Raw genomic sequence first — 27,811 nt, 5'->3', positions numbered from 1 at the left:
GAAAATAACACTATTTTTTTAATAATTAAATAAAAAGTAGTTTTTGTACAAAAATTAAAAATATCCTAATATTTGAAAATAAAAAATTATCCTGGAAAAGATTTTGAGAGAGAGCGAACAAACAGGGTGACTCCCAGACTCTTTAGTCAGCTGTGCACAGGGCGATTCGGAAGAAACGGCCTTGAGGGGGATGGTTTTCCACCTGGTTGAATTTCAGCTGGTCACACGACAGAGTCTCCCGGTTCGCGGAGGAGGTCAAACGCAAGCAGCAGTACTGCCAACTTATCGTTGTGGAGGCCCTGTTGTGCTCCAACTGCTCCACAGCCCCAACTGGTCACACTGCTCCAATCGAACCGACCGAGCGAACGTGCGTCGCGGATATTTGAACGCGGACTCCCGCGCTCCGACAAGACTCGCATGTGCCCCGGGCCTGCGGCAAAAAGTGCGCGAAAAGTTTGGACCACCACCGCTGGACAGGAGCGCCTATACAATACCACCGGGAGTGATCATCCACTAATCCGTAGCAGTGTTAAGACCACAAGCGAAGGTGAAGGGCTGTAGAAGGTATTGTTTACCTGGCCGCCGTGTGCATTTAGTGCTGCCGCCTTATCAGCGGCATTTTCTCCACTTTTATTGAACCGGATCGGGCACTGATATCTGCCGCCTCTGCCGAGCGGCAGCTGTTAATTGTACAACCAATTACCCGGTTTATCATCTAACTTGAAACACTTGTGAGCGACTATAAACTATAAATAGACGGTGAAGTGTCGAAATGAAATCGTGAATCGACCTCAAACTTAATTTGGATCGTGTTTTTCTGTGCAAACATAAACTGGAAACAGATTTTAGAAAAAAATCAGAAACTTCATCATATATCCAGAAGGTAAGAGGAACTGCATTTACACCGATGTTTGCACGACCGTGGAATTGCTGCGATCGTAAAAATCGCCAATTTAAAATGCAGTCTAAGCAAATCACTGCATGGGGAATTATTGTTCTTGTTCTCCACTTGAAAGGTTTTTTATTGATCATAATTTAAAATTAGCTTAATGGACTAGGGCAGGCCAAGCAGAACTATTGTTTATAGTTCCCATTAACAAGTCTTGTATTGGTTTCTCTGGCACTTCCGCATAATTCTTCAGGGAATATAGCGAATCCCGATCACTTGACATTGGAAATGCAACCCACTGGGTGTATTGTCATCATTCGTTGCTTGACAGCTTCCTAGGGTGCTTCTCCGGTAATACGATACCGGATTTGTTGCCTCCAGAAGGTGTTGCCTCTTGCGGCAACTACCTAAAACCAAAACAATTCCACCTACCTGGAACTCTTCAAGGCTGCTTTTCACATCCAAGTGCACGGTTAGAAAATCTATTCTACCTTTTTGTATTAAATTATATGAATTTCAAGTTAAAAGGGCCTGTTTTTCGCAGTGTATGGCCGTGTTTGGGTAGGTCGTTAGACGACACCATGCCACCTGAGCGTCTCTAATCGCAGACCCGTCCATCTGCTCGGAGTCTGGTCTCCGGTCTCTGGTTTTTGTCCCACTTCGGCAAGTTAATCTTTTGTTGTGATGAGATGCTTATCACACCTACCGCCGCACTGCGACAGGTGCAGTCTGGAGTTTCCGGTGGCCTCCGAGGCAGAGTGGGATGGGGGGAGACCCATTCAAGTGCCGCAGTACTTTGCGCGAATGATTGACGGCCGGTAACGGCGACCCCTTAACCCTAACCCCTTGTGTGTGCAATCATTGAGCCGCAGCATGCTGGCAATTTATGTTAATTGTGGTTCGTCTGTACTCTCTCTTTTGGGATCGGTTTGGGTTATATATCCGAAAGCTAATATTTTTTGAAAATATTAAACTACGAGGGAGCTAAGCTGGCAATGGAGATAAGCTTCTCTGAAAATTCAGTGAGTAATCATAAATAATATAATAATGTATTACTTTTTAGAGTATTTCAGTGACTAGCTTCCGAGTATTGTGACTAACCGATTCGACTCGCTTGTTGGCTTTCACAGAGTAGCCAAACTGAGCACTTAAACAGGCACTTTGTACTTTTCCGAAACCGAAATGCAATACTTTGTTAGAGACTCCAACAAGTTGGAGCTGCCCGGTCGTCTAATTGTTTTGACTGTGGCAATTTCTCCAGGCCTTTTTCGGCCTACCAGAATCGGAGTCAAAGCTGGAAACTGGTTTCCCCGCTCCAAGCTCCACAATTCGGTCAGCGACGGGTTAAGGCTCATCGTGGAAAGAGAAAGAGGGGCTGCCTGCCGGCCAGAGGCGATGACTGGACCCCGAGGCATCGACCAGGGTAACGAGAACGATCCGTTTTGGCCTTTTACCGTAATCAGGTTTCGGTTTCGACAAGAAGACTGAATGAATGAATGAATGGCCGGCTGAATGAGCGATTGGGGGACTCTATCCAGCTGGCCGGCTCGGCTTGGCCTGGCCCGGCAATCCATCATGCTGTCCTCGGAACTGGTTGACCAATAGCACTTAATGAGTGGACAAGGCGTCGCCGACTCCCATTTGCATCCCCCCTCCGCGGATACCCCACACACACTCATCCCCCATGTAGCATCCACACTACACAGGCACGCAGAGTCATTAGCCGCCGAGTATGGCTATATGGGCTGATAGCATGCCAGACCAGACATGGCACGCATAAAATACAGTCATAAAAATCACCCAGGAGGCGGGCTGGATGGGGCACGCGTTTTGGGCGCCGTTTAATTGCGGCGCGCGATTTGTACGCGACTTTAAACGCCTCAATTTGCATTTCTCCCAGTCGTTAGGTCGGCCTGGTCGCTGGCCGCTGGTCGGTCCATAAGAGGAAATTAAACGCCCAATGGAGGCAGCTGGTTAGAGGGGCGAGTGGTGTGTGAATTAACACATCTAGTCGGGCTATCAATTTCAATTTGGTTCTTTTGTCTGAAAACCGATAAGGACCATTGATGGGGCACTGACACTATCTGGGGTTAATTGGACACGTTTTTGTTGTATCCGATGGTTGGGGGTACAAAGATCAGCGGGAAATCCATCCGTCCAGTGCGTGGATGCTCCTAAGCGAGGAAGGCTATAAAACATAAAAATAGAAACTGAGTAGTAGCCCCCAAGTCGGGTTTAAAAACGTCAGTAAATCGCGTCAAACATTAACTTCAGCCGCAAGGGGTTGGTCCTCGTAATTATAAGCGGCTATTAAAATAATTTAACCCGGCTGGAAACGGATTACCCGGCCATCCCACCACCCATCAGGCTTAACATAATTTTTGCTAATATTTTGAGCAAGGCTTTCGCAGCATAATGCGCTTAGAAAAATATGAATAAAGGCTGCATTAACCTGAATGGTGGCCACGACGACAGCTGCACCAGGAAGAAGGCAGGAAGGGAGGAACAACCTACGGGAAGTCGGGAAGGAAAAGGGCAGGCTCTGCTCTGATCCATGATGAGCTGTGCGGCAAAAACGCGCCAAAAGGCAGCTACGTCGACTGCAGCATTAAAGTGGAAAATCCTGTCTGACAACATTTAAACTAAAAAAGAAATATATATACCATGCCAGCCTATACAAAATATGTAAACAACAACAGCCACCACATAATAAGCGTGAAAAAAGAGGCAAAAATGGGAGCAACTCTCTGTTCCAGACACAGTCTCATTTTCAGTTTCCGACCAGGCCAGGAGCGAGGAATGAAAAGCGAGTGTGGTTGTGGCTGGGAGGAGGATCTCCTCCATCCACAGACAATGGGAACTGAATTCCCTTCTCCAGAATTAAAGTATTAAGATTAAATACTCAAAAACTGAATAAATATTTTCGAAATTCGATCCCAAGGCCGATTCAGCACTAAAACCATCCTGCCTTGCAAATAATTCACGTTCCCGGGCTGCAACAAATAAATAAACAAATACCCGAAAACCACACTCATTACATCCATAAAATTACGTGTTTGTTTTTGAGTTTTCGGGGAAAACAGATTTAATGATGGATGGATATCCCATCTGGGTTTTCCGCAAAGCAAACATGACTAAGAACCACCTCTGCTGAAATAAACATAAATTTAAATTAAATTAATATAGTTTTCTCATTGGTTTAATTATCAATTTTTGGGGTGGCGTTGAAAAGCCAAAATATACATTTATATTTCGCGTGCCAGATGATCTTGAACCTGTAGAGGTTGTTTGATTAATGATGTGTGCAATATTGAGGAACTCTCCGCTGGAATATTTCTCACAATTCTCCCAGCCGGTGCTAATTGAAAATATTTCCTAGAAGCCCGAGTGTTGTATTGCAAAAGCAATTTGTACTGCTGTCATCGTATTTGACTGCGATTAATCAGTGAGTTTTAAAGCCATTCATGGGGAGTCTGTGCCTTGCAGTGCCTTGGCTTGCTCCAGATTTCGGCCTAAAACAGTGACAAATTAAAGTAAATATTTCAAAAAAAAATTTCTGTAAATGTGGCCTTCAATTTGTCAAAGTCAGTGGCAGGTAAGAAACAGGTAAGAAATCCTTTCTTCGGGCCAGAACATGTGCTGTAGGCCCTTTTGTACTTTGGGAGTGTCGGTAATGACACCCCAGAACCAAAGTAAAGTCCCAATCCATAAATAATTCCCCAGCCCCAGAGCACTCCATCAAATGTTCAATTGTTCCATAATGAAATACCTGGCCTGGCCAATCAATTAATAAACTTTTTACGAATGCAATTCCAGCTATGAATATAAACTGGCAAATGGTAATAATAAACAAGCTATTTCTGATTTGCATGCTCCGCTACCAATTCAATCAAGCCCCAACTCTGGCCGGAGGCGTTTATGGCATTGATTGTTGGCTCGGTTTGAGTTATTTTCGCCAAACGATTTGTTTTTTATTCGATTTGTGACAGATTTATGAACAACTGCCCAGTGTAGTAGAGTCTAGGGTAATTGAATGAAAGCTAATCTCTCTAATTGCTCGTTGACTCGAAAAGCTTGTATTAAAGATAACCGATGGAATTTTTTCCCACATTCTACAGACGGATTGGTGGTAATTGGTGCGTAACTTTTGCTTTCCCCATCCGGATTCTAGACTTCCACCGGGTTTGCAGCCAATGGAGCGTGCCCAAAAAAAAAAAAACATTATTGCCATTCGAATTGTTTGTCTTCCTGCTCGTTGTTCAGTTGATGGCATGAAATCATCGATGGGGGAGCTACACTACTCTGTACTATACAACCTGTTTCCCTTCTACCAAGATCAATGACTTTGGAAGTTTAGGGAGCCCAGGGGAGGCTTATCAGAAGGGCTCTCAGTGCTCGGGCTGTTGATAAACTCTGGGGCGGCATGATAAATGGACAGCAATCAATAACGAGGAGCAGGCTGTCCAGTTTATTTACCTGCAATCAAAACCGTTTATGTTTTTTCCCTTTCAGTTTGTTTGTCTGTCTTGTATGTAAATAGACACGAGAGGCACAAATAGCCGGGCAAACAAGCCATAGGAGGAGGCACTCTGCCAACGCTGCGTATACGCAGTGGGTGATGAAGTTTCTTGTCGATGGGGGCTTCGATTCGATTCGATTTTGTTTACCCGACTTCAAGGTTGCCAGGGCTTTAATTTGCATTGTTTGGGTGTTTGCATGTCAAGCCGACACTTTCCCAAAAAAAGATCCGAGTGATAACATGGCAGAAAAGTACTAACTGGGCCAGTATTGTGCATACGCAGTGTTGCAGTCGAGTCGTAAAAAAAAAACTGGAAAGCCAAACTTGACTAAAAGTTAAGCGGCAGCTGTTTGTTCAATAAAAGCCAGATAGCCTCAGGATCAGGCAGAACGAAGTGGGGATACTCTTTCTGCAGAGGTGTGTGCTACACCCCTCACTCCCTAGTCCCTCCAACAAATCCCATTAATTCGCATTCACATTCACGCTGCAATCATTTTCTTGAGAGCTCCGTGCACTCAATTAAAATGCCAAGTTCAGCGCCTGCCAACATTCAAAACTGACAGCTGACAGATGGAAATGTACTTACTCGCCAAGGAAAGCCGCGTCCAGGTCACGGACGCCTCTCCACTCCACTTCCTTTCAATCCCCGCTTCCAACTATCAATCATTCAGAGACAGGTGCAAAATGTGTCAGTTCACGACGGTCCTTTCAGGATGGCTTCTGAGGAAATGTCACTGGCTTGAGCTGGGACGGTTCTCCGTTTTAATTGAGATGAATTAATGACAGGGCTTCCTTCCTGATTAAGATTTCCCAAAAATATACATTGTTTAACTTATTTGATTCTTATTTTTCAGATTAATCGAACAGAGATCCTAATTTCTTAACTCCGCTTGAACTTTGAACTATAAGGTGAGTTAACATCGCTCCTTATATTGTGAGCTCTTCTTGAATGAAATTTTTGGGATGAAAGGCAATTAGCTGGAGTTGTAAGTCATAAAATACCTTACCGTCTTGGCCTTTCAACCATTCTCCTCCATAGCCTCTCGAGGCTCTTGAGGCAATTGAATTCAATCCCCCCATCCTACAATGCCCCCGAGGGTGAAATGGGCGTCTAATTAATGTGCAAAATCACGCGTCTGCATTTAATTCACTTTGGGGCCTGGGAAACCTCCTCCAGCTCCGACTCCTGCTCCTGCTCCTAGGCGAGTAAGCCACTCGAAAGATTGCCATTTTGGCCAGCATCTCGTCGTCTATTTAAGGGCATTGGCTGGCAACATCATCAGCTTCCCAGCAAACGCCATTCCCGCTGATGTCAATTGTCCTTTATTGCAATTCCTTCATTAGGCCCGCGACTTGGATGGCATTTTAATGCAATTTTTATGCGCATTTTTGTGCGATGTAATGTACCCTGCCTCCCTCTGGAAAGATAATTTCAATCGTAATTCATATAATTCGCTATATGGCTGCCTCAATAGGCCTTTGTTGTGTCGCCCTGTAAGTGCCCCCGGGCCGGCTTTCACTTCCAGGGAGTGCTCGGTTGCCGCTTTTCAGTGGGTCTGCTATGAGAAGCAATTAGATTATTGTGGTTCCAAAGGTATCAGATGCCTTGACATCAGATTTTCTAATAGAATGGTTGTCTAACTTGCTAGCATTAGCAGTTGAATGATATTTTTCACAAGTAATGTGCTAACAAACATTGCAGCCATTTACAAGTTGCTTCTTTCGGAAATGGCAGCTGTTGCTGTCGGACAAAATGTTTAATTGGGCATGGAAATGATTTAATCCATAAAAGTGCATTAAAAACACATAAACTTTGAAGCAGAAGCTCGTCTGCCAAGCAAACATGTTCGGCATCCGAGGAGCGACCACAAAAGCGCCATCAAAGTGTCAGAAATGGAGCAGACTCCGCGGCACAAATCCCTGCTGCCGGAGTCTCTGAAGCTGCCGGAGACATAAATTAGCTCATAATAAAGTTCAAAATAAACTACGCCGCCGCCTCAAGTCTATAAAAATAGCCTCCAGTGGGGGAAATAAACCACATTATATATTTGAGAAGACATAAATGCGTAAACAAGACTGTATTTTTGGATAATCTTGAGGTCAGTCAGACGAATGAGTAATGTCTGGTACTAGTAGCTAGTAGTTATAGTAGTCTCCCCAAAAACACAAACCATACATACGTGGGAAGTTGTAGCCACACTTTATTAAAATAATAAATGTTAGTACGCCATGACATCGTGCACCCTCCGGAAACGGGCACCCGCCTGCCGCAGGGTCATGCCCCGGGTCTCCGGCATTATGGCCGCAAAGACCACCACACCCACCGCCAGGATAATGCCCACGGCCACATAGTACCTGTAATAGTAGGCAGCGCTGGAGGAGAACGTAACGATCACAATGATGTGGATCACCTGTTCCAGGCACACGATCAGACCGATCAGGAAGGGCTTCACCCGCATCGGGAAGGCCTCGCCCAGGTACGCCGAGGAGCTGCAGACGAAGAAGCCGGCGAAGAACTGGAAGGCCATGTCCAGCCGGCACACCTGCCACATGAAGTAGTAGTCATACACGTGGGAGTAGTCCCCGTAGACTCCGGCCATGCCCAGCATCAGTCCAGCCATGCAGAGCAGTCCCAGCAAGGCGGAGAACTTCCGGCCCACCGTGTCCAGGACGCCGATGGTGATAAGGGCGCCGATCAGCCGCAGGATGGCGAAGATTATGGGAGGCCAGGCGTCCACGGTGTAGTACACGAAGGTGGTGCTGTACTGCAGGGACTGGGAGAGCGGCATCGAGAACGTGAATGCCACGAAGCAGCGGAAGAGGAGCAGCTTGAGGAAGGGCATCATAGACTCGCCGAACTGCTCCCCGTAACCCTGGCTGCTGCCTTCCACCACGTACAGCTTGGCCTCCTCGTAGGCCTGATCGCCGGCCTCCCTCGTCCAGTAGGCCCCCATCAGTCGCTTGATACTGTCCCGTGCCTTACTCTCCTGGTTCTGCCGGATGTAGAAGATCGGCGACTCGGAGTTGACGGCCACGCTACCGAGAGCGAAGGCGGAGAAGACGATTCCGAAGATGCCGTGCACCCGGTTGATGGTCATGTCCAGGCTGGTGTTCCACTCCGCATCGTAGATCACCTGGATGGCGATCCCCAGGGCCAGGCCGTACTGCTCCATGGCGCAGCAGGAACCGCGGTTGCTACTCGAAGCCACCTCGGCGGCATGGATGAGGAAGGGCACTGTTATGAGGCCTATTCCCACTCCACCCACGTACCTGGCGGCCAGTATGGACTCGTACTGGTAGGGGGCACTCACAAAGATGATGGCATCGATCAGATTCATTACTCCGCCAAGACCCTGTGAAGGATGAGAGAGTTAGGGGATGTCCATTATGCCTATGGGACTAGTACTTCTTACATAGAAGATCATTTTGGGCAGGAAGGAGACTGTCAGTGCCGATACCACGGCTCCAATAATGACTCCGATGAACCAGCTGTACTGAAACTCCAGGGTACTGTTGAAAACTGATTCATTCAGGCTCCATCCCAGCCCCTGGGCCATGTCCATGCCTCCATAAATAAAGAGTAGAGTGGCTAAAGAAAGAAATAGGAATTTAAGGGGTTCTATAACACAACACTTTACAAATATATAAATAGGCAGATATGATATTATTTTCCACTATTCATTCCGAATTCCGAATGCCAGGTTCCGAAAACTTCGACATTTATCTGCCCGCGGAATGTAGGAATTAGACAACATGCCAAAACCTTGTCAGACAAGTCTTATCATCAAAACATTTCTTTAGACCCATGTCTGTACTAAAAGCTATGCTAGATTTCCACTAAAAGGTACAACTCACCAGCTGTTCCGGAAAAAGCCTGTCCACTGGTGGCCCAGCGTCCTGTATTGGGAGCTGTGACCACAACCACGGGTGGCGGCGGTGGCGGTCTTCCGGTGGTGATGTACGTAGTCTGGCCTTGCTGAGGACCCGAGGAAATATAGGTGGTTTGCTGGGCGGGATATGGGCCCGCGGTAACATAGGTAGTCGTCATATTCCCACACTTACGTAACCGAGAAGTGAGGTTTTTACTTCCAAGGAGCACGTTTGGTTCGTTCGACTTGGCTGCTAGTAGCGGACTGGGCTTCTTTTTATTAATTTTTGCCGCGTAAGTAGTAGATATCAGCATAATAAATATCTAGCCGCCAGATAATTGATATATATTATCAGCTGGTAGATACTCGTGTTCTCTCTTTTACGGTAGGCCTGCCAAATGCCGTGATTCATGCCGCGAAAGCCTCGATAAGTCCTGATAAAGTCATTGGAGCGTTCAAGGGCCCTGGCTCCGAGGCGAGGTTACTCACCACTCTGTGGGATCCTAGTCGAACAGTCAAATGGATCGCTGGCAGTAAATGGACAAAGTTCAGGGGTGAGACATCGCCTTGGAGGGGTATACCCCAAAAAAAATGGAGAACCTCTAATGACGGATAAGCTTGTGTGGTTGATACATTAGAATTAATGGGAAATGTGTTATCACTGGCCAGTAATTGATTCTATTAACAACTGTCAGAGATAAAATAATTATCATAGGATAAGATAAACGCTATCATTCCCCTAAAATGTTGGGTTTGTTTAAGGTCTTTATTCGTTGGGGAAATAAACTAAAAGCATCTCAGGTTGTGCCATCGCTGGATCCTCCGGCCGGCCTCTCGAAGGGTCAGTCTCTTCGTCTCCGGCATCACGACGGCGAAAAGAATCACTCCCAGCAGCAGGATAATCCCCACAGACAGATAGTAGTGGTAGAAGAAATCTGAGGATGCCTGCCTGTATCCTATTATATTTATGATGTGAACCGTCTGCTCGAAGCCGACCACATAGCCCACGAGGAGGGGCTTCACCCGGAGCGGGAATGCCTCGCCCAGATAGACAGGCGAGCTGCAGACGAAGAGGCCGGCAAAGGCCTGAAAGGCCACGCCCAGGCTGCGAATCTGCAGCATATCGTTGAAGCTCCGCACGTTGTTGGGGTCCTCGTACAAGATGGCCATGCTGAGGATCAGGCCAGCCATGCAGAAGAGCGCCACGAGGGAGAAGAGCTTCCTGCCCAGTCTCTCGAGGAAGGCCTGGGCCACGAGGGTGCCCAGCAGACGCACCAGACCCCACACAGTCACTGGCCAGGAGGCGATGTAGCCCTCTGTTAGCAGGGTGCTCGAGATCAGTGAGGTGGTGAGTGGAAGGGAGAATGAGAAGGCCACAAAGCCGCGATAAACCAGTACCTTCACCAGCGGCACCAAGGACCTGAGGAGCTCCTTCCAAAAGGTCATGTGCCTGCTCTCTTCCACATAGCCCTTGGCCTCTTCGAAAGCCACATCCACCTTGTAGATAAAGTTTCCCAAGATCTTCTCCTGACATCGCCGGGCCGTCTCCTCCTGGTTGCGTGTTATGTGGAAAATGGGCGATTCAATGGAAAGGCTGGTCAGGACCAAGCCCAAGAGGCAGAATACGATGCCCAGAATCCCGTGAATTTGATTGACGGATGAATCCCTGTCGTCCACATACTGGGAGTCGAAGATCACCTGAATGGCAATTCCCAGAGCCAAGCCGCACTGCTCCATCGATCCGCTGATTCCGCGATAGTTGTCCGACGCCACCTCGGCACTGTGAATGATAAAGGGCACTGTGATGAGGCCCACTCCAATCCCAGCCACATAACGAGCTGCCAGGAGTACTGAGTAGTTGTAGGGAGCAGTGGCGTACATGATGGCGCCAGCTAGTTCCATGAGAGCTCCCAGAACCTGGAAGGATGTCATGAAAGGGGATTCTTATTACAGAGCTCATAGAAAACCTACATAGAAAGGCATCTTGGGTATAAAGGACATGGCCATTGAGGATATAGCAGCTCCAGCCAGCACTCCGATGAACCAACTGCACTCGAACTGCTGGGAGGCACTGGCGTTCAAGGTCTGATTCCATCCGGAACTGTGGGCCAAGTCCATGCCCGCGTAGACGAAGAGAAAGAATACTGCAACCGGAGGGGATATTTAAATGAAAATTTTAATGCCCGATGGACTTCGTCACCTGAAGCGGCCGCACTTAGTTGCCTGCCCATTTTTCGCCAGGATCCCACATCGTTGATCCTTATGGTCACCACTTCAACTGTGGGTACAGGTGCTTCCTGTGGTTCTTTAAAGATTACTGGAGGTGTTTGGACTCTTCCGATCTCGGCGTTTTCATAAATAACCGTCATATTTTCATTCCCAATGTGCCACATTCGAGGTTTTCTCTTCGAATGCCAAGTGCAAACTGCAGTTTCCTCGGAAATGGACAATGTTGTTAGTTACTTAAGACCATTGAGGTATTATCTGTAAGCCTTTTCGGTCCTATTGATAATAAAAGAAAGCCTCAATAGTGCCGATAAAATTATTATATATTTTGTAACTTGTATCCTTATGAACACGATTTATAGACAAATCACCTTCTTGGGTTACAAAATAAGGGTTTTCATATGTTTACTCTGTAGATGTATCCAACCAACCCTGCTCCTCCACAAACTCCATTATATCTTTAAAGTTTTCCATAAAAGTACTACCTATATTTCTTTAAAACATACTAGTTATAATACTAAGAACTATAATATTATATACATGGCTCTCATTTTATTAGTCTAAAGTATAAGTCACCAATGAAGAGTACTTCCTGACCAGGCTTATATCATCCTTATATAAAGTAGTTGCTGGAAACGTTTTCCGGATTCTCGAAGGGTAGTCCGTCTCGTCTCCGGCATGGTTACAGCAAAGAGTATGAGGAACACTACCATGATTATGCCCACGGCCAGGAAGTACTGAAAGTACACCTCAGAGTCTATAGTGGTCATGCAGGCAAGGACGATGAGGTGGACCACCTGCTCCATGCAGACGATGAAGCCGACGAGGAAGGGCTTCAGACGCAGCGGGAAGGCTTCCCCCAGGTAGGTCGAGGTGGAGCAGACATAGAGTCCGGCAAACACCTGGAAGGCCAGGCCGACGTTGGAGGCCGATGCCATGGAGTACCAGTTGGTGATGTTTCCATAAATGCCGGCCAGGCCCAGCATCAGGCCGGCCATGCAAAGGAGTCCCACTAGAGACGCAGCCTTGCGGCCCACCAAGTCCAGACACATCAGGCCTACCAGGACGCCGATGACGCGCAGGGCGGCCCAGACGTACATCGGCCAGGCGTAGAAGTAGCCAATGGCCAACCGGCTGCTCATCACAAAGGATCTGACCAGCGGCAACGAGACAGAGAAGGCCACGAAGCAGCGGAAGAAGAGCATCTTGATGAAGGGCAGCACAGATCCCAGAAGATCCTCCAACAAGCTTCGGCTATGGCTCTCTGCCACATAGATCTTGATTTCCTCCAGGTCCTTTGTTGCCGAGGCGGGACTCAGCTGCTTCTGGCACTGACGCGCCTTCTCCTCGTGGCTCTGCTTCAAGTGGAAGACAGGCGATTCCACCACAAGAAGGCACAGGAGCAGACCCACTACACTGAACACTATGCCGACGATGCCATGTACCAGACTAGGCGACAAGCCCACGCTCTCCCATTCGGTGGAGAACCACGCCTGGAAGGAAATTCCAATGGTTATTCCCGCCTGCTCCATTCCGGCTCCGACGCCACGGTTATTGACTTGGGAAACCTCGGCATTGTGGATGAGGAACGGCACTGTGATCAGGCCGATGCCCACGCCGCCCAAGTACCTGGCGGCTAGAATGGATTCGTTATCATTGGGTACTGCGGTGACGATAATGGAGGCGATGAGTTCCAAGACGCCGCCTAGAACCTGTAAAGGAAAGGACTTTAGGTAGGGTATTCCTTGGAAGAAGAGTTTATGATGGTTACTCACGTAGTAGGCCACCTTGGGAATGGACATCATAGTAACGGATGAGCCCAAAGCTCCAATAATGAATCCTATGAACCAGCTGTATGAGAAGTCTGACGTAACCAGGAAACTATAGGACTGGTTCCAGCCCAAGCTGTCGGCCATGTCCATCCCTCCATAGATGAGGAGGAAGAAAACTAGCAAAGGAATCAATCTTTATGGAATCATACCAATCATTAAAAGAAAACCCCAACAATACCTGCATTTTGGACACACATCTGTCTATTTCTTTGGAAGTAATTCCTTGAAGGAGTGACTCTTACAGTAGGATTTGGTGGTTTTGGAGGCTCTGGTGGTGGTGCAGTGGCCACTACGATGACCTCCCTGGGGGGCTGAGGGCCCTCAGTCACGTAGGTGATTTGCGTTCCACTCATTTTGTTTTCTTTTATCGAAAGTCGGTGGAGGGAGTGGATCGTTCGTTGGTTCGTTCGTTACTGAGACGCGAACAGAAGCCAACCAAGGCATTTAAATCACAAAAGTGTGGTCGATAATTAGGTGATACGTAATTGAGTTTGTTATCACTTTATAGATACAAGTGGCCTCACAAATATCTTTCTATCGAAGTGCCTCCCTGGCCTTCACTGTGATTCAGAATCACTCCATAAACGGGGGAATCTTTCATAGTAGTTGCCAGGGGGTTGTGTTATTTTTAGCGCCTCTGAGTTGTTGACAAAAATATTGGATAATCAATCATAGGAATATTTACATATCTATACTTTTTAAAACTTTATCCTCTAGAGCTCTGACCAAAAGTGGCTTTCTCTATTTGTTATTCTAATGGAGCGGCTAGAATTGAATTATTTTAGCCCCCGGAATGTGTAGCTCCCCAGCGCCTGTCTAGTGTCTTCATTATTTTAGCCGCCAACCGCCAAGAGAGCTAGGCATCGGGCTCATAATCATCTTGGTGGAGGGACTCGGCGAGGGCACTCGAGTGCTTTGCTTGAGTTGTCTCAAATTGCGTAATGTCTGCTCCAACATTGCCATTTCCATTAGCTCCATCCAGCAAACAGCGAGCACTTGATGCCAGCCAGCGCACAACATCTTCGCTGGAGCCAATCTATCTTATTGCCCCTCAAACTGTCAAATCGCGCCACATGTCCCACGGTCCGTGGCACATACAGATACAGTGGGCACTGGGGAGTCCGACGGGATGGGTATGGGAGTCGGGGTGTTGCCAGTTTCTGTCATTTGACGCTCCTCGACAAATTAGCCAAATGCGAAGCCATCAGAGCTCCAGATCCAGCCACAGCCACTTCCACATCTGCAACGCCGTCTCCATTTCGTTTCGGAGGGGATTCAAGTACATTTTAATGAGTTTAGGCACAAAGTTGTCTAATGGCGTAAAAATTATGAGCGCCAACATATGGCCTCGGGTACCAGATATGGGCATGGCTGTAGTTGGAGATGGATCTGGAGATCTGGGCACTTGGCACTCGGCACTTGGAACTTGGCACCCAACACCCAGAACACAGCACACACCACATGGCACATGGCATATGAGGCACTTTGCATAAATTTCTTAAGTACTGCCTTCGGAAGAAACGCGACAATGTCTGCCAGCCAACTAATGGAGTCTAATTACTCCGGACGACAGCCTGTCGCGAATCTCTTGGCTAATAAAAACGTATTAAGACAGTCCACAGGCATTTCCCCAACTGTCGTTTATTCATGTGCCTTATTGGCTTCTCCAAAGTGCGACATATACAGAAAAATAATCGTCACGTGACCATCAAATGTGGTGTGCCGCTTTGGTCCGTAGATCCTCCAGCTTGTGGTTTCCAGATTTCAGCTGCCGCTGGGCCAGGTGGCTCTTCACCGACTTGGACAGGCATTTCTGGGCGAACTTCACCACCAGCATGAAGTAGACGCACTTCAGGGAGAGGAACATCACCCTTTTCCAGTTGAGATAGGTGCGTGGCCAGGAGGAGTGGTTGGGCATGGTTGGTATGTCCAAAATAAAATTTAAACGGTTAAAATTTTTACTTCAATAAAGGCCTAATAAATGACACTAAACTCGGGTATACCTTATGCTTTTTCGATAAATCATTTTCTAATTTAATTTATTAAAAAAAATAAAAATACTTCCAATTGTTTCCGCCCGGGATTGAACCGGGGGCCTTCCGCGTGTTAGGCGGATGTGATAACCACTACACCACGGAAACTCTTGCGAGGGCTGCTTTCAAAGTTTCGTTCTTCAAATAAAATTATTCAATAAATTATTTAATATAATATATGTATCTTTTGTACTCGTCCATATGTTTCTCTATATTTATACTTTCCGGAAAAGAATAAAAAATAAATAATAAAAAAACAGTTATTGCCGAAACCCGGGATTGAACCGGGGACCTTTAGATCTTCAGTCTAACGCTCTCCCAACTGAGCTATTTCGGCTGTTGTCCAAGTCCCGACAAACTAAAGATTATAAGCCCCTACGAGATATATTTTATTTTTAGTAAAAATGGAATAGTCCCTCTTTCAGGAAATCCACAATCGCACAATCATCTATTTTTAAAACACATTTAACGGGATGCAGAAATAAATCTTAAAAATTTAATTTAGCTTCCCTGTCTGTCAAAATTTTAGACATTTGCGAAAATGTACTCTGACACGGGCATGTCTTAATAGGCGTTCCATTTATTCTAAAAAGACTTTTTGCAGCTGCAGCTGAAATGGACTTTCCTGCCAAAATATGATAATAAAACGTGAATATACATATATTCAAAATTTGTAATAATTTCTGGGCAATAATAAAAACGTTAGCACCGAAGCGCCTCAGACACATGGCAAGGTTACATTAATTAGCATTTGTTTAGTTGGCAAGCGTTCAAAAAAACATTTTCTGATCTCTGAACTTTAGCGAGTGTCCAAAAACAGATATTTTAAAGGCAATAAACCTTACAGAAACGACAATTTGTGTTGGCCATCATTTTGGCACAAATGTTTATGCATTTTTCGAGTACAAAATGTGCTTATTTCATTCCAATTGCCGAACCTGATCTCGGAGGAGCTCTGCTGAAATCAAAGTCCACTGGCCAATGCCTCGGGCATCGGGCATCGGACAGGTATGTCTCGTGTCCCTGGAGGGCGTACAACTCGATCCGAAACCCGAGGTGGAGCACCTTTATATGGTGGAGAGTGTGAGTGTGCAACTAATGCGGCTTCCGTTTGACGCCCGGCGCTGAAAGCTGATCCGACCCGAACTTGGACAGAGGTCTGAGTCAGCCGCCTCCGATCCGAGAGTCTTCATCATCTTCGCTGCCGGCCTGCCTGCCGGCCTGACTATCCCTGGCCTTTTTGCAAATGATTCACATTCTTGAAAGGCGATCGTGTGGCAGCCCCAAAATTCTTTTGAAAACGAATCTGACCCAGCCACGCCCACACTCCAGCCCCGTGGTTGGATATGATTTATGGCCAGGCCGGAGCATATCGTCCAAGGCAAGCCGGCATTTGCTATTATTTTAATTGTGCTCGGGTTTGTGTGTCATGGAGGCCTTTGGGATCTCTATATAAAACTATATATAACTATAGCTGTGACGACAAGACACAGCATTCCGCTGATATGTCAAGAGAATGTTTAGCATTTTTGCTCGAATTTCTATTTTTGGTCGCTTTGGGGCCAGACCTTGAAGACCAAATGGGAATGATTAAAGTGCCCCTAGGGGGGAAGACCTTTATTGTTCGATTTCTTGAAAGCTCCATAGTTCTGGGTCTCTCAGGTCTATGAACTGATAAAGTTGACTCAAGTTTTTGGGGCCGATAAGGGGAAAAGTATAGCCAGATAAGAAGTGGAAATCGATTTCCAAGAACCCAGCCAATGCGCAAAAACCCATTAGGGAGTAGGCCACTCTCCATGGAGAGAACCCCCCCTGGTAATTGTTGGCAAAACAAATTATATGCAAATGTCAGGCAACTATTCAGACATCCTTATTTCTTGGCCACAGAAGGCAGGAGGGGCACTTGGGCCGGTGGTGGAGCACTTGGGTCGAGTGGAGTCGAGGACACTTTTAGCAGCCGTAGCCACTGACGTTGACTTTTTGCCGGCAGTGTGCATTGCAGTGGAAAATAGCTAAGTGGGTCACAATTGGATTTGATTTGTTTATGCCACAATAATAAAAACAACTATAGGAGTTGACTTCCTGACTTGTTTCGGTTCAGGCCACACTTGGAAATTATTTATTATGCTGGTGTGTTGTCCCAATAGAGCAATTTCAGCAAGTATACCTGAAGTTTTCTTACAACCGACTAACTTTTAACCTTTTCAAATGGCCAAATACTAGTTATTGGCTAACTATAACCTGTAATTGAGTTAACTGCTGAAATTCTTGTTTCCAACAGCTGCAGCTAATTACATGGTTATCGACTAAACAAAAATAGGAGTCATAATTTAATAAAATATAAATATTAGCCTGCCAATTTAGCAACTCAATTGCAAACCCAACCAGGGCGTTACCCTCTTCCAAATTGACAATAAATTGAGCTGAACGGGAATCTCGGCACTTGACGGGTCACTCTCCTTGTTATATTTCTGGAAAAAAATCTCACAAACCTCAAGATTTATTGGCAGTCATTTCGCAAACAATTTGTTGCCATTGAATTTTATTGTGGCGACTCGAGAACACGACTTAAATGTGTTCCGCCCCAGTCGCTCCCTCACGACATTTGTATTTCTTTTATTTCCATTAACGGTACGCTGCTAACCCACTCCGATTCCGATTCCCCCACAATTTGTATATATTTTGTTAATGTTTAGCGGCTTTCTTTTTAGACCAGTCTGGTTCTGGGCCTGTCGTCTGTCACTTGTCATTCCCCAGAGTCATTCACACTGGGTTCCGCCTTGAATAATGTCTTTATCCCAAAAACAGTGTCATTTCGGTGATAATTTTTCATAATATTCGGCAGGAAGGCATCTGAATAATTAACGCTGTGATTACTTCTGGATGATTGCCTGGCTTGTCGCTCTCATAATCCTTCTGTGGAGTACTTGAATATTACAAGTCCATTACAAAACTGTCACAACATGTTGGGGTTTAGCGGGTGGAGTGAGCCAAACGCAAATTGGCTTACCGCAAAATCGACCTGGTGTCGCCCCATAACCTCCGCCATAACCCCCCGGCATGTTCTGTGGGTCTTTGGGTTCTGCAATGGCTGTAGGCGTTGTGGGACCCATTAAATATGCATAAATCGAACTGGAAAAGCCGCCAGCACCGGCAGGCAGCACCGAAGTAACGAAGATGCTGCACTTTGGTATGCGTGGGAGGAGGGATGTGTGGGAGGAAGTTGTTCAGAGTCCGCCACGGCGTGCATGAGATAGCTTTTAAATAGTTAGTTAAGCGTTAAATTGACTTGGCAAAGCCATCAACTGGTCACATGTCAGGCCCAGACCCAATCCCTAAGCGGCGTCCCCCCTGCCTTGCCTTGTTAATTGCATAATTAAGCGCAAAGTTGGACTTGGCAGGGGCCTCGGCCTACGCAGCAGTTGCTCCACATTTGCAGACCCACTTGGACATGGCACTGTGGTTCTTTATATATAGTTATATATAGCTATTTTCCTGTAAAAAGAGCTAAGTTTTTTCTTATTTGTCCTTAATAACCACTGTGCCTTGCTAGACTGCTCCATTGGAGACCCCTTTCTTGGGATTCTCCCCCTTGAGATGCTAACATGTCCACTAATGAGTCGCTAGTCCAAGTCGCAGACCACTCCAAGTTCCTGGCAATGCGTTGCGATCCCGGCCTGATAAGGCGGAATTTATCATCTGTGCCTGGCTGTCAGATTAGTCCACATAAGTCTATTTGCATATTCATAAATCTTAGGAACGAGGCGACCTGAGGACTGGCCAGCCACTACAAGTTCTGCATCTGCATCTGCAGCTCTCAAGTGGTCTTCGGCTCTAAGCTAATTGAAATATGTATTTACATTTAATTGAATGCTGTCTGCCAGCTTTCCCTTTTATCCCCCAGTTGGCTTCTGTTCCGTGTCTGCTGAGTAATCATTTTGTCCACGGAATAACAACCATCTAGGGATCTAGGGATCATATAATATATATACCACCAGTTTGGCTTCAGGCGGCGACACGGTACGCCAGAGCAGTGCCATCGGGTAGTGCAGTGCATCCTGGACGCGTTTGAAACCAAGAAGTACTGCATGGCCGTCATGCTGGACGTGAAGCAGGCGTTTGACCGAGTCTGGCATCCCGGTCTTCTATATAAATTAAAGACTGGCCTACCCCGACCATACTTCCAGTTCCTAAAGTCGTTCTTGGAAGACCGTAAATTTGCTGTTAGATGTGGCGAGGCCATCTCCGGTATTAGAGAAGCTCACGCTGGTGTACCCCAAGGCAGCGTTCTTGGCCCGTTGATGTACAATGCTTACACGGCCGACCTCCCTGTTCTTCAGAGGCCTGACCTGCTCGCAGCAACCTATGCAGACGACACCGCCTTCCTTACCACCGCCGATAGCGCATTGGGGGCAGCCGATACGATGCAATTGCAGCTTGACTTGCTCAGCGACTGGCAAAAGCGATGGAACATTGCCGTCAATAATGAGAAGTCCACTGCCTCCACATTTTCTCTCTGCAAAGGCAACTGCCCTCCAGTTAACCTTAACGGCTCTCCAATCCCACAGGTAGACAATCCCAGGTACCTGGGATTCACCCTAGACAGAAGGCTCACCTGGAAGCCCCATCTGATTAAGAAGAGGAAACAGGCTATTCAAAGACTTCGATCCTTCAACTGGCTTATGGGTAGGAGATCGAAGCTGAGAACTTCCACTAAACTCCTCGTTTACAAGGCAATAATACGCCCTATCTGGACGTACGGCATACAGCTCTGGGGAACTGCGAGCAAGACGAATGTCCGAACTATGCAAGCTTTCGAAAATAGAGTCCTTCGAATCGCCACTGGGGCCCACGTCTATCATGACAATCGCACCATCCACGAGGTTCTCAATTTCCCTTGGGTCAAGGACGAGATACAAAGAAGCAGCGCACGTTACATGCAGAGGCTTCATAATCACCCGAACCGGTTGGCCAGCTCCCTGCTGGACAGCAGCGAGCAACCCAGAAGACTTAAAAGGACACACCCGCTGGACCTCCCCTACTACTCTAATTTTTTTTTTTCTACCATATTAATATTTAAAAATATCTATACGTGAAGTTTACGTGATAAAATTTAATGGTTGTCCCTAATGGACAGTTTTAAATAAACATTACCCTACTATTACAAAAAAAAAAAAAAAAAAAAAATATAATATATATAAAGTTTATGACTTGAATCTGTCGAGTCAACATGAAACTCTAACGCGTGAACTGATGATCAGATTACAAATATTTACTTTTTAAAATAAACAACAGGGTTCTCTATAAAATAATACGAAATTCAAACCACCTTTCGACCGAAAACAGAAACCTATAAAAATGCCAACCATCGAAACTTAAAGAAACTGAAAAGCATCCTTCAAGAAAAACTCTGTAATAAAATTTTACGATCGCTTAGCAACAAGCACGACTTTCAATCGCAAGAAGATGGTCTCGGAATTGGAATTGCTTTGGACCTGGGTGATGGGAGCTGGAAGATGGGGGGACTTGGTCAGTGGATGGGAAAAGGACACAAAACGAAAGTCATGAAATTCATGAATGAATCAGGAAATCGTGTTGCCTTTCATCCTCCCTCCTTGCCGCCTCGAGCTGTCCGGGTGGGACTGGACAAGTTTGGTGCTGTTGCCAGGCCGGGCACACGTTCTCTGTGGTCCAGGTCCAGGTCGGAATGCCCGGCTCCTCCTCCTGCTCCCCTGCGCATGCGTGACGTCTGTCAGCAGGCGACAGGAAGATGCCGCACACAAAAAGTGCCAGACTTGGGTTTGTTTGGTTTGTTTGCCGAGAAACATGTTTCCTTTTTTGGTTCCAGGGATTGTTGTGGAGTGGAGTAGAGTGGAGTGTGAGTCTGGCTGGGCCTCAAACTTGTTCCCATCCCCGTGGTTTTCCTTCGGGTTTCAGTGGCCATCTAGCAAATTGTGCTTCCAAAATAAAAATAGCCTTGGAACAAAACAAGGAAGCTTCATCTGTCAAGTGGCGGAGGGCTTCCAGCTGCCAATGAATGCTGCCACTTTAGTTGGGCTTTCAAATCTACTGCAATATGGAGGAGAAACGAAAACAAACCAATCACATTCCTGCTAAAATATTGCATTTTAAATGAGAAAGCCAACAAAGCTCAAGTGGCTGCCTGAATTGGCCAAAATCCATTCATCCATCTATCCATTTACCAGCCGGATATTGTGCATTTCCATTTGTGTGCTGTTTCTTTTTTTATTTGTTAGATTGCATATTCAACTAGATATTTTTTTAGTTTTCTTGGAAATGTCAAAAATAAACGAACTCCACACCCAAAATTGTTGTGCAGGAAGTTTGTTTGTGGGGATTATGCAACAATTGAACTTTTTTATGGATAGGGGATTGAAATATAGTCCGGTTTCAGAAAGGCTATGGCTTAAGGCTTTAGAGGAGTCTTGGGAGAAGTCAGACCTTTAAAAACTCTATTAGTAAACTATAAGTTAAGCCCATCAAGGTCTTAAGGTGCTCAGGTGGTATTTGACTTGCAAAGAAGTCCCCCATGAAGTCTACTCCCTCCGGAGAAAGCAACAAATAGTGGCCCAACGACCCATCACATAAATCACACTTAAACGGCCCCCGGAAACCTCTTTATTGCAAGCCGTGTGGGTGGCTCTTGGGCTCTTGGGCGAGGTGGCAGCTCAATGCCACATAACAGGCATAAGTTGCACAAGAAAATGCACGTGGATTGGACTAAAGGATAAGGAATAAGGGAAAAAGGAAAGCATTTCCAACGCAGTTTCACTTAACGGCGAGTGGCACATAACTTTCAGCAAGGACGCGAATACACTTTACCGCAATCAGGAGCCTTCTGAGTGGGTGGGTGGTTGCAACCTGCAACTTGCAACCGCGCGCTGACAGTCGCCGGCATTTCCTGATAAGTGGACAAAGTGTGCATCGCTCTGATTTTCAGCATCTCCTTCGCTTTTTGGCCAAACAATCTTGGCTGGCACTATTTGGCGGCAAGGGCACTCGAGTCGAGATGTCTTCGAGGTCAACTGGTGCATGAATTTCGGGGCAGGCAGAGCACCAGCTGCCAAACCGTCAAGTGCACAGCAGCTGCAACCGAAATCAGGTTCAAACCGGAGGCATCTCAAGGGGGGGCAGGGCAGTGGGGCATGCAGCATCTTCGATGTTCAAACGAAGCTAAAGCGATTCACTCTTTGCAGGTCACAGAACCATGACGAAATCCTAAAGCCTCGGATTGTGAAGCACTGTGAACGGGAAAATTCGTGACTAGCCCGACGATGCAGTGCTCCAGTCTGCGCCTGGCCATCGGTGGCCTCATACTGCTCCTCTTTGTGCTGCATGTGCTCAGCAAGGAGCCCTCGGTAGGATCACAGCACCACGACCATCACAGACAGCGCAGTCGCTCCGCCAAGCGATTCTCGCGCGACTCCAACACGGCCCGGGAACGGCGGCCTAACATCATTCTCATCCTGACCGACGACCAGGATGCCGAGCTGGGATCCCTCAACTTCATGCCGCGCACCCTACGCTTGCTGCGCGATGGCGGGGCAGAGTTCCGGCACGCCTACACCACCACGCCCATGTGCTGTCCGGCCAGGTCCTCGCTGCTCACCGGGATGTATGTGCACAACCACATGGTGTTCACCAACAACGACAACTGCTCCAGCCCCCAGTGGCAAGCCACGCACGAGACCCGCTCCTACGCCACGTATCTCTCGAATGCCGGCTACCGCACCGGGTACTTTGGAAAGTATCTGAACAAGTACAACGGATCCTATATCCCACCAGGGTGGCGGGAGTGGGGCGGTCTGATCATGAACTCCAAGTACTACAACTACAGCATCAACCTGAACGGCCAGAAGATCCGACACGGCTTCGACTACGCCAAGGACTACTATCCGGACCTGATAGCCAACGATTCCATCGCATTCCTGCGCTCCTCCAAGCAGCAGAACCAGCGCAAGCCCGTCCTGCTCACCATGAGCTTCCCGGCGCCACACGGCCCGGAGGATTCGGCGCCGCAGTACAGCCACCTGTTCTTCAACGTCACTACCCATCAGTAAGAAGATTCCAGAAGATATTCTCCACTGTTCTGACTAATCTCTTTCTGCAGCACTCCCTCGTATGACCACGCCCCGAACCCGGACAAGCAATGGATCCTGCGGGTCACCGAACCCATGCAGCCCGTGCACAAGCGCTTCACCAATCTTTTGATGACCAAGCGCCTGCAGACCCTTCAGAGCGTGGATGTGGCCGTGGAGAGGGTCTACAATGAGCTGAAGAGTCTGGGGGAGTTGGACAATACCTACATAGTGTACACCTCGGATCACGGCTACCACCTGGGGCAATTTGGGCTGATCAAGGGCAAGAGCTTCCCGTTCGAGTTCGATGTCCGAGTGCCGTTCCTCATCCGTGGGCCGGGCATCCAGGCCTCCAAGGTGTAAGTAGCTTCTACCGCATCTCTTACTTTTCTGGTGTCTAATCCGATTGCTTACTCTTCCCAGGGTCAACGAAATAGTGTTGAACGTGGACCTGGCTCCCACTTTCCTGGACATGGGCGGAGTACCCACGCCCCAGCACATGGACGGGCGCAGTATCCTTCCGCTGCTGTTGAGCAGGAACCGGGCTGTGCGCGACAACTGGCCCGATAGCTTCCTCATCGAGAGCTCCGGGCGGAGGGAGACGGCCGAACAGATCGCCGAGGCAAGGGCCCGTCTCCGAGCCGATCGTCGGAGCATGAAGCTGGTTAACAGCTCGCTGCTGGAGGACTTTATTGGCGGAGGCGGAGAGGACACCACCCCAAGCATCCTGAGGAGCAGCAGCACCGCCGCCACGCTGCTAGGACTCTCCTCTACCACATCCACCCACCAGCAGACCGAGGACGTGGAGGCTGATGAGGACACGGACCACGAGGACGACGATACGGACGATGGCAAAGGAGCTATGGACAGCTCGGCGGCTCTGTCCGATGACGAGGACGTGGAGGATGTGGCCGCCGAAGAGGGCGACGAAGAGTTGGACGAACAGGATTTCCTGCACCATTATGGCAACGACTTACCCATCGCTCCCTACATAACCAAGATGATGCGCCTGAACTCCGAATGCTCGGATCCGGCTCTTCTAAAGAACTGCCTTCCGGGGCAGAAGTGGAAGTGCATAAACGAGGAGGGGCGGTGGCGGAAACACAAGTGCAAGTTCCATGTAAGCTCCATTTATAAAATAGGAATCGGCATGTTCTAATATTTATTCTTTATAGCTACAGTTGGAACAACAGTTGGCCACCATGCCCCGCAAACAGTTCCAGCGAAACTGCGCCTGCTTCACCCCGGATGGCGTGGTGTACACCAAGATTAGAGCACCGTCGTCCGGCATGCATCGCGTAAACAAGCGAACCCAACACGGTCATGGCCGTCGCCGGAACAAGCGGGAGGTGTACCACACTGAGCTGCCCTATGAGATGGAGGAGCTCTTGGATCTCCACCAGGCCGTGGATCTCCTGGCCGAACACTCTCATCGGCAGAAAAGAGATGTTCCTGCAAACAGCAGTGGCGGCAACGAGACGATCACACAAGTCATTCAACAGATACAGACCACTTTGGAGGCCCTGGAGCTAAAGTTTAATGAGCACGACCTGCAGGGCTCTGGAGCCAGTTCCGTCTCCAGTTCCAGTCCGTTTGGGCAAGAGGAGAAGCTACCGAAATCAGGTGGGAAAGCGGGGCATCGTTGCTACGTGGACTCCGCCACGAGCAAGGTAATGTGCTCGGATGTGGTGTACGATGACGAGAAGACGTGGCGCACCTCTCGTGCCCAGATCGACATGCTTATCAAGCTTCTGAAGGACAAGATTGGAAAACTGAAGGAGCTAAAGAAGCAGCTGCGGGAGAACAACAAACAGGCGTTGGCCGCCAACCGGAGGAACGAAAACAAGCGTCGGAATGAGGCCCATCTCACGGAGAGCGGAGCAGGACCCGAGTTCAACATGAGTTACTTCACCGATGTGAGCAGTACGCCCAAGTCGAGTGTGGCTGGTGAAAAGGAGATATTCCGGGGATACGGAGGTTCCAATTCCTTTGATTCTGTGGAGCAGCCGCAGACTCATCATTTTGCTTCGCGGGCAGAGTGCTACTGCGAGCCCGATGTGGGCGAGATGTGAGCCAATCCCATATAATCAGTATAATCCCATTCTAATCCTTTTTAATCCCCAGTAGCTATGCCGACTCTAAGGAAATGGCTCGAGAGGCGCGCAGGAAGCTGAAGGAGGAGCGCCAACGCAAGAAGGAGCGCAAGCGCATCAAGAAGGCTCGCCTGGAGAAGGAGTGCCTTTCGGAAAAGATGAACTGCTTCCTGCACGACAGCCAGCACTGGCGCACGGCTCCCATGTGGAATGACAGTCCCTTCTGCTTCTGCATGAATGCCAACAACAACACCTACTCCTGTCTGAGGACAATAAATGCCACCCACAACTATCTGTATTGCGAGTTCACCACGGGTCTGATTACCTTCTACAACTTGACTATAGGTGGGATTATCCAAGGAACTCTTTAAATCTCTTTACTAACCAGTTGATTATCCCTACAGATCCTTTTGAGACCACGAACCGTGCGGCAAGTCTGACACCCGGGGAGAGAGCTCACATGCACGACTCCCTAGATCACTTGAAGGGCTGCCGAGGACGCAGTTGCAGCATCAAGCGACACCAGGGTCAGTTGGAAATCGGACCAAGTACCCCACTCCTGCCAAGTGGCGTCAACCAGGTTCAGCGCAACAACAAACGAAAGCATAGTAAGATTACAGAGAAATTTTATTATTCTATATACTAACGCTGATCTCTCGAAGCTCCCCTCTCTGGCACAGTGGCACAGAACTACGCCTTTGTAGGTCCTCGACTGGACCAGGACGGATTTGCCCCGCAAAACCGGAGAAAGCTTTCCAAATACCATAGGTATGGCTTTGCCAAATGAATATAACCACCAGCTAATAAAATGTGCTCTTCCAGATGGACCGGATCCCAGCAAACGCACCTGAAGCGACGACCCTGGAAGCAGCAACCACAGGCTCAGATGTCGCCAAGATATCCGGCCGATCAGCCCGTGACCACCTCGATGGCATAGGCTGGAGGCCGTTTGGAAACTACTGCCGAGTGAACAGCACACATATCTTACGCGTACCTTGCTTGCCTGAATTGCTCCTCAGTTTGGTTCTGCCCACATTGGATTTTTTCATACATAAATAAGACTGTGTTTTTAATCTATCTACTTATGTTTAGAACTCGTTTATTTAACCGAACCGAATTGGCAATATTGTTAGTTGCGAGCACAACGTTTTATTGGCTCTAAGGCGCCCTGATTTGTACATAAATTTAAAGGGGAAACAGCAGCCAGCGAATACAGAATGCTACACACTTGCATACACTAAATAAATTATTTAGAAAAATTGGTTAAAAGTTAAATTAGTTGAGAATTTATATAGTAAAGAAATCGATTAGCTGTAGCGAACGAAATCCAAATGAAATTCTATTTATTGGTAAATTCTAAAGAAAAAACGCTATGTATATGTAACGATCAGTTGTCAATATGTATTAGAGGATCGAAGCCGTATTTATGACCCACTAGATACGTTTTAATTGTTAAGAGTCCTGCGCCCCCCACCTCCATCCGAACACTCCCAAAGAAGTTTAGTAGCAGTTTCACCGCTTCTTCAACTATTAACCACATTGTATCTGCCACGTTAACGATGTCTTAATATTAGCTCTCAAACTTAATATATAATTCGAATATACAAACAAAACAATAAATAAAGTTGCAAATAGTACACTTTTATCTACCGTATTCCATAATTTATTGATCTATAAATTACAAAACAGAAACAAATTTGATGGCCTTTTGGAGATAGGAATTTATGAAGCAGGTTCTCCAAACAATGAAGACTTGTTATGATAATAATTGCTTATTTTCACAGAGTATTCCAATGTAATATATGGATTTTTGTGTTTATCTTTCTAAAAGATGTGTGTTATATTACTAATAGTAATTTACTACACTTCTGGTTATTTAGGTTGCATACTTTTTGGCTTGAGTACAAAGCTAAGATGTAAAATAGAATGTTTTTAGCCATCATGATTATTACGTTTATAATTTAGTTCACAAATGAAGTGACTTATTTCCTTGGAACAAGAAAATTAGTTCCTCCGTCTACTTGGGAGTTTACAGAAAAAGCCACAAAATATTTTTTAGATTTTTGTCAAATTTTCTGGGCAGACCCCTTCCAAAATGGGGGAAATGCATGAGAGGTCCATATGGCCCAGACCGAAAGCCATATCTTTGCCAAAAGTCATCCGGTTCTTGAACGGAGTACCTTAAATGAATTGTAGGCCGATTCTCCATCAATGTGCATCAAAATCCAGGAACAAAATATTTTTTAGATTT

The 27,811-nt window shown here is 47.2% G+C and overlaps 5 protein-coding genes and 2 non-coding genes across 10 annotated transcripts; 1 reads left to right on the top strand and 6 right to left on the bottom strand.

Moving 5' to 3' along the window:
• The first annotated feature begins 223 nt into the window (after positions 1-223).
• Positions 224-27,205, top strand: Sulf1 (Extracellular sulfatase Sulf1). 4 transcript variants are annotated; one of them, XM_070281285.1, is made up of 10 exons: positions 224-883; positions 6,263-6,317; positions 22,586-23,445; positions 23,500-23,826; positions 23,891-24,587; positions 24,649-25,535; positions 25,592-25,905; positions 25,965-26,168; positions 26,223-26,328; positions 26,383-27,205. In XM_070281285.1, the coding sequence occupies exons 3-10, from the start codon at positions 22,664-22,666 to the stop codon at positions 26,495-26,497; spliced, it is 3,432 nt and encodes a 1,143-aa protein (XP_070137386.1). In that variant the 5' UTR covers positions 224-883; positions 6,263-6,317; positions 22,586-22,663; the 3' UTR covers positions 26,498-27,205. The 4 variants fall into 4 exon arrangements, with proteins under 4 accessions (XP_070137386.1, XP_070137385.1, XP_070137383.1 ...); XM_070281284.1 differs by having other exon boundaries at positions 225-883; positions 24,643-25,535; positions 25,595-25,905; XM_070281282.1 differs by having other exon boundaries at positions 225-883; positions 24,643-25,535.
• On the bottom strand, positions 7,608-9,553 carry LOC108129716 (galactose-proton symporter). Its single transcript, XM_017247925.3, has 3 exons — positions 9,264-9,553; positions 8,822-8,997; positions 7,608-8,761 (listed from the first exon to the last, which is right to left on the bottom strand). The coding sequence occupies exons 1-3, from the start codon at positions 9,454-9,456 to the stop codon at positions 7,628-7,630; spliced, it is 1,503 nt and encodes a 500-aa protein (XP_017103414.1). The 5' UTR covers positions 9,457-9,553; the 3' UTR covers positions 7,608-7,627.
• LOC108129719 (glucose transporter GlcP) lies at positions 10,049-11,669 on the bottom strand. Its single transcript, XM_017247928.3, has 3 exons — positions 11,478-11,669; positions 11,249-11,421; positions 10,049-11,194 (listed from the first exon to the last, which is right to left on the bottom strand). Exons 1-3 carry the CDS (start codon positions 11,644-11,646, stop codon positions 10,064-10,066), a joined length of 1,473 nt encoding a protein of 490 aa, XP_017103417.2. The 5' UTR covers positions 11,647-11,669; the 3' UTR covers positions 10,049-10,063.
• On the bottom strand, positions 12,049-14,817 carry LOC108129717 (solute carrier family 2, facilitated glucose transporter member 3). Its single transcript, XM_017247926.3, has 3 exons — positions 13,514-14,817; positions 13,279-13,451; positions 12,049-13,215 (listed from the first exon to the last, which is right to left on the bottom strand). Exons 1-3 carry the CDS (start codon positions 13,686-13,688, stop codon positions 12,106-12,108), a joined length of 1,458 nt encoding a protein of 485 aa, XP_017103415.2. The 5' UTR covers positions 13,689-14,817; the 3' UTR covers positions 12,049-12,105.
• Positions 14,959-15,327, bottom strand: LOC108129718 (uncharacterized). The gene has a single exon (XM_017247927.3). The coding sequence runs from the start codon at positions 15,251-15,253 to the stop codon at positions 15,044-15,046; it is 210 nt and encodes a 69-aa protein (XP_017103416.2). The 5' UTR covers positions 15,254-15,327; the 3' UTR covers positions 14,959-15,043.
• On the bottom strand, positions 15,404-15,476 carry TRNAV-AAC (transfer RNA valine (anticodon AAC)). Its single transcript has one exon. It is a non-coding gene; the product is annotated as a tRNA-Val (tRNA).
• Positions 15,633-15,705, bottom strand: TRNAF-GAA (transfer RNA phenylalanine (anticodon GAA)). The gene has a single exon. It is a non-coding gene; the product is annotated as a tRNA-Phe (tRNA).
• Positions 27,206-27,811: the final 606 nt, after the last annotated feature.

This window comes from Drosophila bipectinata, chromosome 3R, assembly GCF_030179905.1.
Source record: "Drosophila bipectinata strain 14024-0381.07 chromosome 3R, DbipHiC1v2, whole genome shotgun sequence".
NCBI classification, from domain to species: Eukaryota; Metazoa; Arthropoda; class Insecta; order Diptera; family Drosophilidae; genus Drosophila; species Drosophila bipectinata.
Note: the sequence above shows the minus strand (reverse complement) of the source record. Positions and strands in the feature narration are given on the sequence as shown.